Source organism: Podarcis bocagei, assembly GCF_964188305.1.
Source record: "Podarcis bocagei genome assembly, chromosome: 1".
Taxonomy (NCBI): Eukaryota; Metazoa; Chordata; class Lepidosauria; order Squamata; family Lacertidae; genus Podarcis; species Podarcis bocagei.
Genome location: NC_138125.1, coordinates 109,121,597 through 109,138,342, shown reverse-complemented (window position 1 = coordinate 109,138,342; position 16,746 = coordinate 109,121,597). Strand labels below are relative to the sequence as shown.

Sequence of the window (16,746 nt, the reverse complement as noted above, 5' to 3'; positions counted from 1 at the left end):
CAGCATGACTAAGCCGCTTCTGGCGAACCAGAACAGCGCACGGAAACACCGTTTACCTTCCTACCTGAGCGGTACCTAATTATCTACTTGCACTTTGGCGTGCTTTCGAACTGCTAGGTTGGCAGGAGCAGGGACCGAGCAACGGGAGCTCACCCCTTCTGATCAGCAAGCCCTAGGCTCTGTGGTTTAACCCACAGCGCAACCCGTGTCCCCAAAATATTTATATTCTGCCTTAATTTCAAAGATTTATTATAATATGTATAATAGCTTCAGTGAGTGAATATTTACCTATTTTTATTTGTACATTTTATCTTTTGGAAGAGGTTCCTTTTTATATACTGAAGCTGAATCCTGATAGGATGGAAGTGCTGTGGGTGGCTGGTTCCTGTGTCCTGGAGTCACAAGTGGTTTCTGTGGCCAAGAGTGCTTATTATTTATTGAGTTTATATACCGCCCTATAACCAGGGGTCTCAGGCCGGTTCACAGAATAAAATCAAGATATAAAACCACAAAATACATAATAAAAATAAAAACAACAACCTAATTACCCCCCTCCCCAAAAAAACACATTTTAAAAGGGCATAGGATGTAAATCAGGTCAACCAAATACCTGGTTAAAAAGGAACGTTTTTGCCTGGCACCTAACGGTGTATAATGAAGGCACCAGGCGAACTTCCCTGGGAGAGCATTCCACAGACAGGGAGCCACTGCAGAGAAGGCCTGTTCTTGTGCTGCCACCCTCCAGGCCTCTTGAGGAGGAGGCACACGATTCACCAACTATGGTCATTTCTAGATCAGGATAGCCTTGGCTTCCGTTATCCATGCTCTGGGGACCTCCCATATGGACTACTGTAAATCACTGTATGTGGGGCTGCCCTTGAAGATGCTCCAGAGCCTGAAGCTAGTGCAGAATGCTAAGCCAGTAGGTCGGGCAACCCAATGGAACCAGGTGTCACCAGTCTTAAAATTGCACTGGCTGTCGGTGAGCTAGAAAGGTGAACTTTGTTCTGTTCCAACCAATAACCAACCTGTCCTTTGTAACTCGTTTCCTGTCCCTCCTGCACTTGATACTTGACACATTTTAGGATCATCCCAGACTTCATTAGGTCTGTGAGATTAGGACTGTGCTTCACAAACTAGCAAGGAATATGAGAAGGCTTCGTTGTCCTTGTGTCCATTTTACATGCTTGATGTTTATAGGGAATGGGTGCTTGGTTGCACAAACACACAAAAACATCAGAACTGTTATGTACTGAAGTTCTCACCCTGGGCCAGCAGGGGGATATTGTGGATAGTTTTCACTCAGGTCCATATGCAAATAAGGGATTGAAAGTGACGTTCAGTGATTGGATAGTTACAGAAAGTGGTTACTGTTGCGTTGTAGTGGAGCTCTATATAAGCAGGCTGGCTGAACCCTTCAGTTCTGGCCTGTGAATAAACAAGAGCTCTTTGAAAAATCGCTGTCTCGTCTTGATATGTTCACCCACAACTTAACAAGAACAACTTGATTTCTTGGGTTTTACACCTGGTAGAAAATGGCTTGAATATACTTTTCACTATTTGAACGCCACTGAGACCTTGGAGGGAACAGCCAATGAGCGTCTAGGGAGGATCAGCAGTTTGCTAAACGTTGCTAGTACTTTCTGCATTTCCTATGCAAACACAGTGTCTCCAATTTGTGTGCTTTCCAGTCACCACCATTATTTTTTGCTACAGTTTGGCTATGCTTCCCCCCCCCCAAAAAAAAACCCCAGGTATGCTCCCAAGCAGAACTGTAGGCTAGGGTGTCCAGAGTGGCTTTGTACTTCTAAGGAGATTTTGAAGGCAACTACCAGTCTCAAGAACTGAATATAAGAAGGATGCACGTTATTTCCCCCCTGGGGCAGAAGCCAGTGGTAGCCCACAGCGATGAACATAGTGCTGCTTTTGTGTCACGAACTCTGGCATCCAAGTTTAATTCTCTAGCTGACGAGTTCAACCTTCTGCTACTGCATGGAAGCAACCACAGAGGCCATTCTTGGAAGGATGCGAGAGTCAAAGACGTAAGAGGGTGGGTGGGTAGGAGAATGAACAGTGACACAGATTTTAATTCTGCTACCCTGACAATTACTGCTCTCACTTTTGGACTGCACAGATGAAATGAGAACATTTCCCATGTGTTTAATTCACTTTAATGGTAAGGGTCAAGCATAACTTTAACAAGGTAGGAAAAAAATGGAACTCTAACCTTACAGTTTTCCTGTGTAGATGTGATACATTTATTTTTTTTACTTGCTAACCTACTTATGAATAGTGAAATTCTGGGCGATTTAAATTCTGAGGATTTAAACCCTAGTCTCCTGGGTCCTCATCCAACAGACTAACCACTTAGGTTAAAGATATTTGTAGCAACCCAGGAAGCATGGTGGGGTTTCTCCCTATTTAGTTGTGTCTGTTTATCTCATCACACAAGTTCCACTTGGTCACTTTAATTCAGGATTTCATAGTTCCAAGTACAGTGGTACCTCCAATTATGAACTTAATTCGTTCCGGAAGTCCGTTCTTAACCCGAAACCGTTCGCAACTTCCGGGTTAGCAGAGTTTGTAACCCGAAGTGTTTGTAACCCAAAGCGTTTGTAACCCGAAGTACCACTGTAAATATTTGCCAGTTACACAGATACAGCTGAAAGGATATGAGAAATAGCTCTGATACACAATGACAATCTGTGCTCCATTTCTATTTCAGTGGATTGAAACTGGTCTCAATTCTGATACTCTAACCACTACTACACCCCCCCCCCCCCGCATCAAGCACCTTTGCTTTGTGTGGAAAAAATCTTGTTAAATGAATGAACCAACACTTGAAATGTTTGTGGTGGTGGTTTTTTTAAAAGACACCTGGAACTGTTTGAGTGCTCTAATTCTACATTTGCATTTAAATAATCTTATAAATCAAGGCTTAGTATCAGTGTTTTATTAATTTACAGTGGTACCTTGGGTTACAGACTCCGCTAACCCAGAAATATTACTTCGGGTTAAGAACATTTTGCTTCAGGATGAGAATAGAAATTGTGCAGCGGCGGCATGGCGGCAGCAGGAGGCCCCATTAGCTAAAGTGGTGCTTCAGGTTAAGAACAGACCTCCAGAACGAATTAAGTTCTTAACTCGAGGTACCACTATTTTTTACTATGGCATGTTTATCTGTCTTTATTTTTTATTCAGAATAGTTTCTTTTCTCTTATTGTATTACAGAAAAAAAGATTCAATGAAATCATACTCAAAACAAACAATTACTGCCTGTAACGCATCGCCATCCCATGGAACGCATTCCTGGGGGGAAAGCTTTTTCCTGGGTACTAAAACATTACTGCGCTTTTTGAGTTATCAGGAAAAAACGTGACCTGCCGGTAAACAAAAGACAATGTGTGCGAATCACCTGCAAATAATTAAATATAATGGCGAACGCACGTTAGCACTGCCTTCCACCCTTGGAATTAGAAGAGTGCGTACAGGTGAGCGCGTCCGCGCGCAGGGCAACAAAGGGCCAGCGGCAGTCTCGGGTGACTCGTGTGCTACCTGAAGAGGAGCCACCTGAGATCAGGCCTCGGAAGTTTCCCGCGCGAAAGCCAGACCGGGCACCGTCGTCTGCAGAGAATGCCTCGCGCTCCACGGACAGAGGCCCGAAGTTTGGAGCCACGCCGCTGGAGAGGCGTCGGCCCTCGGCTCTCTATCTCTCTCTCTCCCGCGGGGCAAATCCCCTCTGCCCTGTAAACAGGGACCCGAGGGGTGTGTCCGGGCCGGGCGGAGCCGGAGGAGGGCGAAGCAGCAAACCCCACCCCAGGCGCCGCTGCCGCTCCCCCCACAGCTGACAGTCGCTGCTTGCAGCCTGCCCTGCCGGGAGCGTCGACCAGGGGAGGGGAGAGGGCAGCCGCGGGAAGCCCGCCCTAGCGGGGCTGCGCGCGTGTCCTGCCGCCGCTCGGCTCGCTCCACTCCGGCCGCTCTTCCTCCCGCCAGCGCCTCTCCCATGTGCTGCCATGCGACCTCCGGCGTCCCGCTCCGGGCTGGGCGCCTTGGCGCTCGTCCTGGTAGCCTGCGCCTCTCTCTGCACAGGTAAGGAAAAGAAGGTGTGTGTGTGGGGGGGGTGTCGGGATCTGGAGGGGCGGCGGGATACCTGTTTCTTCTTCGCGTGGGACATGTGGAGGGGCGGGTCTGGCTTGGAAACTTTTGTGTGTGTTTGTGGCTTTTCTCCCAGGAAACTCTGCCACTCGGTCTGTGCGCTTGGACGCGTCTCCCATGCTCTCTGCACGTGCCCAGAGGCATTCGCCCCCATCCCCTTGGTCCACTTACACGTACTTTTAAAAAATATATATTGACTAGGTCCTAGGATGAAATGGCTGTGTTGCAAAAGAACGATTTGGGTGATTAAATCTCATGCGTAAGGGAAAGAAATGTGACTAGAATGAAAAACTGCTTGAATGGCTCTGTTGCCAAAGAACGGTTTGGGTGTTAAATCTCATGCAAATATACTCAAAGGGTGTTTGTTTGTTTTCAAATATTCTTTTAAAAAAGGAAGGGAAAAGAATAAAGCGCCCGTGAATGGGGTTGGAGGAGAGTCACATAAGATCGGTCATTGGAGAGCGGCTCCAGGTTTGATCCTCCTGAACTCGGCTTAATATAAAACCTTTTGGGTGGCGGCTACGATTCTGAGGGCAAAGGCCGGTTAGAGTTGACGGCAGAGAACTGTGTGTGTGTGTGTGTATATATATACACACACACACAACTCTATATATAACAGAGCGTGTCTTTTATGTTTACAAACCCAGCTGACTGATTTAAATGGCTCTGGGATCTATTCTGCCAGAAGTTACAATCCCCCCCTCGACCCAGAGGTTATTTCCTCCCTGGTTATAGATGTAGAGGGAGCACTTGGTTGTTACTTAGGGCGAAGGGCGTTCTACACATTCCTCAGAAATATTACTTCATGGGATTCAAGGTTTAACCCTGGGGTTGAAACATGCTTGGGGGCAGGGCCCCTGGATTCATACCTTCACAACTTCATGTTTCCTTTATTTATGTAACTTTTGCTGCACTTGCACATAGAGCATTTTGCTTGAAAGGAATTTGGGACCGTTTGCTATTGCACCAGTTTCCTTCATGTCAACTGAGGAATAGGAGTACAGTATATTTATAGACTGGGAATGAACTGGGTTTTCTAAAGACTTGCAATTAAATCCCTTGAATTTTGAGTTTGATCTGGTTGGTACTCCCTGACCACCGAATGGTTTCTAGTATATCTTAACTTGCTGCATCAAGTGTATGCACAACTGTCAACTTTCAGATTTGAAAATAAGGGATCAGCAGCCTCAAAAATAAGGGATCACCAGCATAGCTGTCAACTTTCGGAGTTGAAAATAAGGGATCAGCAGCCTCACCTGTCCCGGAGACAGTCTATGGGATATCTAACAATCCAGGATAGCAGCGGGAAGCGGCACTGAAATAAGGGAATTTCCTGTAAAAAAAGGGCAGGTTGACAGCTATGAGTGTATGCTTGCTCTGAACTTCTAAGATGGAAGAAAAAAACGTAACCCTGCAATCCTATACATGTCTACTCAGAAGTTAGAAGCCCCACTGGTTTCAGTGAGGCTTACTCACAGGTAAGTGGGGTTAGGATTTCAGGTTGAAACTTGTTATTTTCTCTCTCGCTCTATGAGACATCCCAAAGTGGTGTTTAGAACTCTGATTCAAAGGCATGCTTCCCCCCTCTTAAACCCACAAAAATCTATTTTTGTGTGTAGGGTTCCATCAGTTTTCTTCTTCTTAGTATGTTCTCAAAATACTCCCAAAGGTGGGGAAAAATCATCGTAAGTTAGTACCGTATTTTTCGTCCCATAGGACGCTCCGTCTCATAGGACGCACCTAGTTTTTTTGGGGGGAAATAAAGGAAATTCCCCCCCTTTATTTCCCCCCCAAAGCAGGTCGGGGAAACCGAACCAGGTCGAGGAACAGCGGGATGGCGGCGCTGCACCTCCCTGCTGTCCCCCGAGCTTGTGGGGCTGGCCGATGTCTGCCCGGCGCGAGGGGTGCTCTGCTTCAGGGCGCCCCCCCCTGCTGGGCGGCGGGCTGCTATCCGCAGCATGGGAAGCCCTGCGGGGAACTCCTACAGGGCTCCCCATGCTGCGGATGTCTGTCCGGCGCGCGTGGTGCTCTGGTTCAAGGCACCCCGCCTGCCCGGCGGCAGGCTGCTATCCACAGTGTGGGGAGCCCTGCGGGGAACTCCTGCAGGGCTCCCCATGCTGCGGATGTATGCCCGGCGCGAGGGGCGCTCTGCTTCAGGGCGCTCTGCCCGCCGGGCGGCAGGCTGCTATCTGCAGCCTAGACATCCCTGCGGGACCTCCCGCAGGGCTGCTTAGGCTGCGGATGTCTTCCTGAAGCCTGGAGAGCGAGAGGGGTTGGTGCGCACCGACCCCTCTCGCTCTCCAAGCTTCAGCGAAAGCCTGCATTCGCCCCATAGGACGCACCCAGATTTCCCCTTCATTTTTGGAGGGGAAAAAGTGCGTCCTATAGGGCAAAAAATACGGTATGTGATATCCACTGTGTTGGAAAGAATGGGCAGGCAGGCACAGAGGCAGCCCTCTCGCATTAGGCACCAGTTCAGTATCTAAGCCACATCTTTGGTGCACAGTGAGCAAATGGTGCTGTAATTGGTTGGAGAGAGACAGAGAGTGCTTTTGGGGAAACATTGTCTTAGGTGCCTTAGGTGAGAAAGATGGGCTCCGAGGGATGTGGGGAAAGGGCAGGTTTGGAGAGCGGAGGTTGTGTCTCTGGCAGTTTTGGGTGCATCACATGCATGACAGTTGGGAGGAAATATAGCATGTGGCAGGTTTTCAGGATTATGGGGAGCTGGTCTTTTGTTATTTAACAGAATGCTATGGGAGCAATGTTCTGGGATAATATGCAGAGGATATGTTTGTTGGATAGGGGCTGCTGTATCAGAGTTGTGGGAGGAGAACCACTTGGGGAAAACAGACTGAGGACAATGGGTTTGAGATTGAGATGTATGATGCATAAAGGGTGTGAATGCAATTAATGCACACAGATTTTATGTAAATGGGAGTGAGCCTGGCAGTCCTAGCAAAAATCAAACCTCCAAAACTACTGTTTGCATTTCAGAGGAAAGCTCCCATTGGTGCAAATGGAGGCACCATTTTTGGAAATGCAAATAGCAGTTTGAGGGGCAATCCTCTTGCCCCCAAGTACTAGGAGACAAGATAGAATTAAACTTCCCATACCACCTCCATAGCCTTGAGGATGCCCAGGCTTTCCTTTGTACAAAACAGTATGTCCATTAGCACAGAGCTTGGATAACTCAGTTGGTTAGAACAGGGTCCTCATATCACCAAAGTTGCAGTTTTGATCCCTGTATGGGACAGCTGCCTATTCCTGCCTTGCAGGAGGTTGGACTAGATGGTCCTCAGGGTCCCTTCCAACTCTCCGATTCTATGATTAATTGCATTTACACAGTTGCTGAACCCTCTCTAACCTATTTTGCTGCCCTAAGTCACTCTGGTGCATGTTGTTGTATAGGGTGGTATGTGTCTTGCTCAGGTCTGTTTCCTGCAAATGAACACAGCAAATGCTTTCTTGACTTTGCTTTCCGTACAAATGAACATAACAAAGAAAAGAGGCACTTCAGCTCTTTGGGGAATTTGCATGAAATGAAGAGCAGTGGGGTGCAATCAGGAAAAAACAGGAGAGGTGGTGAGGTGGACCCAATTGCTTCCATGTCTAAACCTGAGTTCTCTCAAGAAGATTTTTCCATAAGAACATATTTGCATGAACTTGGAATTCTAGTGTATATTGGCAGCAGAGCTAGATGTAATATGTTCTAAATATATGGAACAAGTTTGTGCCAAGGTAACCCACATTCTATGCTGAAAATGGGGAATTCTATAATCTGTATAGATTATGGAAAGTCAGAAAATTTGCAAATATCTGCTTATTTTGCAAAGCTATGTTGCAAATAAGCTTCTGGCAATTTCACCAAATGTTGCATACTCTGGAAAACCTATCTTCAAACCTGTGTGGCTCTCCTTTTTTTCCCTTTTTTGAACACTGAAAGCTGATAGCCAAAACATGCTGAATATTTTCAACCTAATATCAGATTCCACACTTGTATTGTATAGAGACGATAAGTACTAGGTTTAATTACTGTGGTGCATGGCATGAATGTTTATATGACCCAAAGTGTTTGTGCAGTGTAGATGCTTGCGTGTCAACAGTGGTAGAAGTAAGTGCAAAATCCTTTAAAAATAATTATGATGTGTACCACTTCTAATGCAAGGCGTCTGAGGCAGACACAATTCCAGTAAAAAAAAATTGTGGGGAGGGTTTGAATGCAGTTTGTTTTATAGAAATTTTTATTGGTTTTTCACCTTTTATAGAGACATATACACACAAAAAAGACAAAAGACAAAAACATGTACAATTTCAGAAAATCTTACTTTCCTAACCTTATTCCCTGACTTCCCCCCACCCCCCTTCATGCATCCCAATTCCCAGAATTGTGTCAGCAAATTGGTATTTCTCTTCTTAGTCATCTTAAAGTTACCTCTTCTATAAAGAAAAATAAATTTTTCCTAAGTTGGACTCCAGTTCTCTTCCATTGATTTCCCAATTTGTCTTAAATAAAAATCATATTAACTAAACCCAAAAGTCTTGAGTGTTTTTACAATTCTATTCTTCCCTCCCTCCCATCCCCGGTTTTCGTCCCTTCCTAATACATGTCCAAAATATCAGTTCTTAGCCTGGGTTCCTCACGTCCGAGGCTTTCAAGTCTCTTTCAGTCTCTCTCCGCCGGTCTTGTTGGTAATCCTTTATGTCGGTCATCGAATCTCGAAAAAATTCTGTCACCATCCAACCATATTCTCTTCCCACAAGTACATTTGGAAGCAGCTGCTGGAAAATTTCCACAAAGTCTGCCTCTTCAGAGTCAAAGTCAAAGTGGAGGCCCCCATCATATTTCTTTATTTTAAGTTCTTGTGTTCCATAAGCTCCCGGGGCCTCCTCCTTCATCTTCTGCATCTTTCGCAGGTTTGTGGTGAATGTAATCCAAAGGTCTCCTTGTTTATATTCCACAGATGCCAGCTTCTGGTTGGTGCTTCCCAACTTTACTTTCTCTTTTTCTTGTTTAGTCTCTTCCACTTCTTTAGATATCATTTCGAATTCAGCTGTGGATTCTTTCTCATCCAGGTCCTCAATACATTCAGCAGAGCTGCTTGTTCCAGAAGTCAAGGTCATAAGTTGTTTATTCATAGCCAGACTCTGCTCTTGCAAGACTCCCACCAGATGAAACATTCTTTCGATTTCCACTAGTAACTTTCCATCCACAGCCATTGTAATTTCACAGAATTCCCCCTAGAGGGAATCTGGTTACTTGGTAATCTTTCTCCAACAATCCTCCAACTTGTTATTATTACTTTGTTTCCAACAATTTTAACTCAATCGTAACTCATTTTAGTCCAGAGGGATCTTAAATAACGATTTTTCCACTTGAACTGTCCGTTTGACAGCTTTGACAGCTGTCAAACTCCGCACCTCTTCCACAAGCTCAAAAGCAGGACGCTCCCGGGCCCGGGGGGGGGGTTGTTTACAACAAAAGGAAAGCTTCCAACACTCCACTCTCCAGTTCAAAATTTCTTTACCAAATCTTGGAAGTTAATGTCTTTTTCAACTCACCCCACAAAGGGTAGGCACTCCAGCTTAGCTCTTATATCGTTGCTTTAGATCGTCTGCAAGAAGGGGGGGTGCGGACTTCCTTTTAGCACACCCCCCGGTCGTCTCAAATTCACGGGATAATATTCTTAAAGTCCAATTCCGTCTTACTCACGGGTTGTTGTTTTCAGTCCAAATTTCAAGGAAGAAAGTCAGCGCTCTCCAGTCATGGCTCGCGGCTTCGCTCCGCCGAGGTAGCGATCGACTCTCAGTGCCACGCCGCCCTCCGTATCCTCTCCGCAGCCTTTAAAAAGGCTCTTTGTGGATCGGGGGGGCGCTTAAGGCACCCGCCGAGTCTTCAGTCCGCAGGCTTCAGCGCCTGTGGTTTTTAAGGGTCCCCGCGTCGCCGGCGCGGCAAGACCTGTCCTCGGTTGAGCCGATTCCCTCCGCAGCTCGGAGGGAATCCGCCATTTCCAGATCGCACCAACCCGGAAGTCCGGTTTGAATGCAGTTTGGTATGTATGTGTGTGAGGGGTTAGAGCAGAGATAGGGAACATGTGGCCCTCCAGATGTTGTTAAACTACAACTTGTATCAGCCCTCATGGCCAGTGGCCAGAGATGATGGGAGTTGTGGAGGGCCACAGGTTCCCCATCCCTGGTTAGAGGACCCTGGTTACACTGAGATAGGTGCATTCAAAGTATCAGCACTGGTTGTACAATACCCTTTTCTCATGGTCACTTAGCTTTATTCTGTGTGTTCAAATTCATATTACAGTGGTACCTCAAGTTACATACGCTTCAGGTTACATACACTTCAGGTTACATACGCTTCAGGTTACAGACTCCGCTAACCCAGAAATAGTGCTTCAGTTTAAGAACTTTGCTTCAGGATGAGAACAGAAATCAGGTTCCGGCGGCGTGGCAGCAGCAGGAAGCCCCATTAGCTAAAGTGGTGCTTCAGGTTAAGAACAGTTTCAGGTTAAGAACGGACCTCTGGAACGAATTAAGTACTTAACCCGAGGTACCACTGTATTTTAAAATTTGAGGTGCCATGTAAAGTCCAGAAAGCAAGCCTGCGCATAAATGTACGTGACAAGCATGTGTTCTCCAGATAGTTAATTGCATAATTCAACTGGAATACCAAGTCTGTTTTCTCATTGCTTTTTTTCTTTTTTTGCTTCCAAGAGACCAGGGGTTCGCATCTATTCATTCATAATATTTCCCATTATATATAACTTCTCCTTTTCCCCCCAAATCAAAGATATAATTCATACTCCCTCCACTTTCCTCAGTCTATTGTCCATATAGTGTTGACAGCTGCTTGTAGCTGATGTGTCTTCATTATTATTTTTTCAGGGATGTTAAGGAGCTTAGTGCATTTAATTATAATCAATGTTTACATTCAAGAACTAGGTCAATTAGGTTTTAAACGGAATAACCAGTCAAAAGCTATTAGGTAGGATGGGTTCAGTCCAAGTTATTATGATACGGAGGCATCGTATGAGAAAATACGAGTCCATTGACTTTTATTGTTGAGTGCAAATACAGGGGCTTCAAACTTACTTTTTGAATAACTCTTGGTTCTTTTGTCTTAAAATTTTGTATATTTACATAACTGGGAATATAGTAACTGGCACATCAGCATTTATTTTGATGGTGTGATGAGCAACATCAGTGAACATGGCACTTCTACCATGTAGCATTCATGGCAGAAGAATAAAAGTATACAGTCCAAATATTACCAATCTACAGTAAGCCCACTATTTACGTGCATTTAACTTGCATGCTTCAGCTTTGTGCACGTGACAAAAAAAAAGTAGTTTATTTTCATGGGGAAGAAAGGGAGCAATGTTCTGGGAAACATAGCTTGGGCAATCCCACCTGCCATTTAATCCAATGGGTTTTGATTATACATGATTTCGCCTTTAGGCGCCTTCCCTAGAATATAACCCTCACATAAATTGCAAGTTTACTATATACCGGGAGATACAAATTCCATGGGATTTCTGGGAATAAAACTGGTGTAAGTTGCACGGCTCATTAATAATTTAATGTTCTCTGGACTGTAAACAAACCCATTTACAAGCCATTCTTTTGGCTTGGACATCCCATAAACCAGGGCACTACCAATGAAAAAGCCCTTTCTCCTGTAGCTGCCTGTCACACCTTATTTGGCAGAGGCACCTGAAGAAGAGCCTCTGAAGATGACCTCCAGATCCAGGTACATCAGTGATAGCCAACATGGTGCTCTCCAGGAATTTTGGATACAGCACCCTGCATCTCTGATGGTTGGCTGCTACTGCAATAGGGAGACCCACCCAAAGGACCTCTTTGGGCTCTGGGGAGCATCTCCTTATGAGCTGGGGGCACAGTGAGGCTTGGTTGACCAGCCCAGCTGACACCTGGAGAAGAGGCTTCCCCACCTGTCAGCTATGCCAGTTCCACTACCTTTCTGGCTCATGTGAGTTGCAGGGACAGTGGGGTTGGTTGACCGAGTGCTCCCCATTTCCAGGTACCCAGCACCAGACCTGTGTGTGGTCACTCGCAAATAGAATGCGTGTAAATGGGGAAGGTGCCTATATGGGAAGAAGTGGTCCTTAGAATTTGAATTGGTCCTGCAAACAGACTGGCAGCCAGTGAAGATGGAGAAGCACTGGCATAATTTGGTTCTTTTCACCCACTCCATTTATTGCCATTTATGTTGACAACTTTTTGTGTTCTCCTCACCTCCCGTTAGTGCAGAAGGGAATACATACCTGGACATAATTGGATGCCAGAATATGCTGCTTTTGGTAATAATGTGCCTCTATGGATGACTTCACTCATTACTGGGTGGTGTTTATTTTAAAGATAGTACTTCTATGATGTTTTAAAAATATAAGCTGTGAATATGACATGCAGATGTTTTGAAGTTACCACATATTGTATCGTATCTTCATCAAAGCCTTGACCCCTTGTTGAGGGTAAATTCAGTGGCAAATCCAGATTCCTTACATGTTCAGCCATGTGTAATTCAGAATATAAAGAAAAAAGATGACGTGGAAAGTAAGATCACTGATGCCAAAGCAGGCCTTTGATGCACTGCACATATCTGAGAGACAGTCTCGATGTGGGGAAAATTGCCTAGGAAAGGTTGAAGAGAGGAAAGAGCAAAACAGAGCACTGCCCTGTATTTATTGCTGTTTAATATGACCCTTGAGTTGACTTTGGTAAAGCAAGAAAAATAAAAAAGTCCAAGGGTTTGAAGCTATATGAGGCACATGCCAGAATAAACATGATTAGATTAACATAGTCTCACCTCCTTTGTTTCCAGACCAGAACACTTTGCTAGCCATCTGCTTTAATGTTTGCAGTATATGCTCATGCCTCATGAGGTCCAAAGTCTTGCAGAAGTTTAAAACAACTGCAAGAGTGTCACTTGACCTTCCCAGTCTTTTAAGTTGGTAGGATCAACATGCCTACAATCACGTCTGCCCAATTCTGGTTAATATATTTTCTTTGCTTTAGATCAGATGCGGATGGTAAAGCAAAATGTTTTTCTCTTTCAGTTTTGAATACAAATGTGCAATCAATGGATGCACCTAACAGGATCCAGCTGCATCTGCAATAATGCTTTTTATGTTATTATTAAGCCGTGAGAGTCTTTAAATGCACTTCATTTACCAAAGTAACCTCACAGTTCCCTCAGGCTCTTACCCTAACAATGCACCCACTATTCTATAGGTGTTTGGACCCCATAGAAATCAGGCTTGTACACACTGTTCTGCCCAATATATAATAAACAAGGAGCTTTCAGAATCAGTTTAATGAATGGAAGATCACAGTAACCTGTTCAGTAATGTTTTGCAACCTAACTGGCTTTTGGGTGCCAGAATAGAAAAATATGAATAGCTATTTCAGTCTCATATGTTGGAGGAGAGGAGATAAGTTGAATGGCAAATGATATGGGAATAGGCATGAGTCATTTTGCATGTGAAAAATATTGTTGTTTTATGGAGAGAGAGATGAGACTAAAATAGAAGTGCTTTTGCCAACCAATAAATCATAGAAAAATGCGGCAAACAAGCATATGACACGAGCCGAGTTACTATGAGATGTCCTTTCAAAATCCATTAAGCTTATCTGTAGACCTTCTGGGCAAAAACAAGCAAATGTCTTCTTATTTAAGACCACATTTTTAGTTTAAAGATTAAAAGGCACATTGCGGACTTTTATAAGCAATAGTCTAGCCTTTTCAGGCAGAGGCATGCACAGCTCATCTGTGTAAATGACAATGCTGGATTGCAAAGTGGATGGTCCTTCGGATAGGCTCCGTTGAAAACTGTTCTACCTAGGTGTGAGGGTGTGTACACACACGGCTTCTTCCAATCCCCGGTCAGTCTCCAGAGCAGTTTTGCATCTTGAACCACCACTATCCCCTACTCCACAAAGGTGATGGAAGAATGTTTGAATGAAAGTATGCTTGGTGCTTATGAAAGAAAAGCTGGTTAGCCCGATGGGAGAATGGGATAAAGGACAAGACTGACAACCAAATTTGGTTTTCAAATTGCTTGTGTGTCTTGTCAACCATGTCGCACAGGTGACAGGAAGGTGTGCTCACCTGCCAGGAGCCGGAATCAGGTGCAGGTCAGCAATAATAATAAAAATACTCTTTATTCTAAGAAGCCAAAACAGCCTAGCGATCTCAGCAATTGTTCCCAGTAAGTCTTGTCCACAGAATGTTTTTTAAATGGATGTTCCAAAATGGGATGGGGGCAGGAATGTTTTAGTGAATGTGCATAGGGAAGAACAGGAACGTGATAGCAGGACCTGCCCTGCCCTACATGCATTTGCTAGATTGTCTGGGTTCCCACTTCTACAGCATGTATGGTTGAAGGGCGGGTGGAAGAGAAGGACAGTAAAGTTTGCTGAAGTATGAAACATCTTTTTGGGGGAGGGGGCGCTGAAGAGAGGAACTTGCCATTAATGACTGAGCATGGTCAGTGGGTGGTTGCATAATTCGAGAGTTGAGGTGAGAGAAGGGACAGTGCAGTACCTGTGAAAGGGCATGGCTGGCTAGCAGGAATCCTTAAGCACTCCACATAACAACAGCTTGTTATAAACCCCCATTTGTGTTCCATACAAAATAAGCATTTCCCTTTTCTGTCTTCACCTTGACAACAAAAAGGTCTGAGTAATTTTATTTGTTCATTACAGCTAACAAATTCATGAATGGTAGTTTCATTCAGGCAAATATTTGGTGGCAAATAGTCACTAAAATACACTGAATAACTTTAAAAGGCTATGGAAAATTATATGCTTTTAGGAAGACAGGATTTGGTTTAAATATAGAGCGCACACAGAGCAAAATGCAATTTTTGAAAATATACCTCAATTTAACTTGAAAGGACCCAGTTAAACAAGCTGCACACACACACATCCTTTCCCCAAAGGACTATTAGAACTGTACTGATGGAAAACAGATTCAATTCTCAGCAGGTGTAACTGCAGTCATCAAGCAAGTGTGTTTGTATTTGTGTTTGTATTTAACTAGATTTAAAAGGCATGTTCTGCATTATAACTCAAGTATTGGCTTGATGCATAATGCAAAAATACTCTAATTCTAAGAATAAAGTATTTGGTACAGATGCTGAAAAACGTTTTGCATCATGAGGTTTATTGTCACTGATGTTATGTTTGTCTGGGTAGGGACCATTCAGTAAATTAGAGAGGTTGAGGGAAATTATTTGTGAGGAATCACAGAATAATAATAATAATAATAATAATAATAATAATAATAATAATAAATAATAAAAACAGGATTGCCTGCTTACACTGGAATGTACTGTTACCCTCAGTTTATGAGCCAGGCATATCTTTCCCATGATGTAAAGCTGGCACAGAGCATCTCTTTGTAGGGTCAATTTAGTGATGCCTGAAAGCAAAATAATATAGTATTGGGATGATGCAGGTATAGGTTTTCCTTTCCTTTTTTAAAGGGACATCATCTGAACTGCTTTGAAGACTAGGACTGTACAATCTGTGACCCACCATGAGGAATGCAACTCACCAGCCATGTATGATAGTCCGGCAGCTGCTTAATAACATCCGTGCATTGTACTCTGATGCAGCCTCTGCCCTTTCAGTTGTTGTTGGACTCCAACTCCCGTCAGCTTCAGCCCACATGACCAATGATCAAGTGATGGCGAGAGGCCAGCAACATCTGGAAAGCCAGGAGTTGCCCATCCCTGGAATATAGTGAACTGGCTTTACACTGTTCCCTTAAGGGCAACACAGATATCCCTCTCCCAACTGGCTTGGAAAAATCCTGCTGCAATGGGGCTGTGTTAAGAACCCTTCTGGGGAGCTGTGTAGAGTTTGTCAATAAATCTGCTTAGTTACTAATACTTCTGTGGAGTCTAAATTCAAAAGTCAGGGCTCAGCAAACAACGCAGTGCACACAGTTCATGCATGGAAAAAACCACAGGCTCAAAAACTAGGCTGGTTTTAAAGTCTGTGATTAAGTGGGTACTTTCCCCGAACTATGGGGAACATTACTGCTGATTCAGTGATTAACTATGTTAGGCCTATCTGGGAGAGTTTGTGCCCCAGAAAGGAAGGGGTGGGAGTGATGATCCTTTAGTCTGCAACGGACTGCACAACCATGGTAAGGCAATCAGTAAACTTGGAGTGCATTGTGAAGTGGAGATGGTTGTAATAGTTTTCCTGATTACAATGCTAGTGCTTCCATCACAGGTTCTAATGTTGCTTTTAGACAACATTACCTGTTGCATTACAGGACTGTGGCTTTTTGATCGTTACACTCCCATGTCACACTAAATGGCGAGAAAGAACTACGTGCCAGAATACCACTCTCAGCCCCATCACAAGACATTACAGTGCAAAAGCCCTGTAATTTTCTGGTGCAACCAAGTTGCAAATACATATTTATTTCTGTAAGCAAATAACAGGGAAATGAGCACTAAACTTCTACTCATTTCTGCTAGTGTTTAAGAAATGGCTTTTATGTCACACAAAACATGGAAATGATCAGGTAAGGAAACATCAGAAAAATGG

At 44.3% G+C, this 16,746-nt stretch overlaps 1 protein-coding gene across 2 annotated transcripts in view; it reads left to right on the top strand.

Annotated features, from left to right (window-relative positions):
* Nucleotides 1-3,858: 3,858 nt before the first annotated feature.
* The window catches only part of ACVR1C (activin A receptor type 1C), a 44,891-nt gene continuing 32,003 nt past the window's right edge, over nucleotides 3,859-16,746 (top strand). The window contains exon 1 of one of the 2 annotated variants that reach the window (XM_081187649.1): nucleotides 3,859-4,089. In XM_081187649.1, the coding sequence (XP_081043775.1) occupies nucleotides 4,014-4,089 (76 nt within the window). In that variant the 5' untranslated portion in view covers nucleotides 3,859-4,013. The remainder of the gene's footprint in view (nucleotides 4,090-16,746) is intronic. The other variant, XM_081187650.1, reaches the window with a different exon arrangement.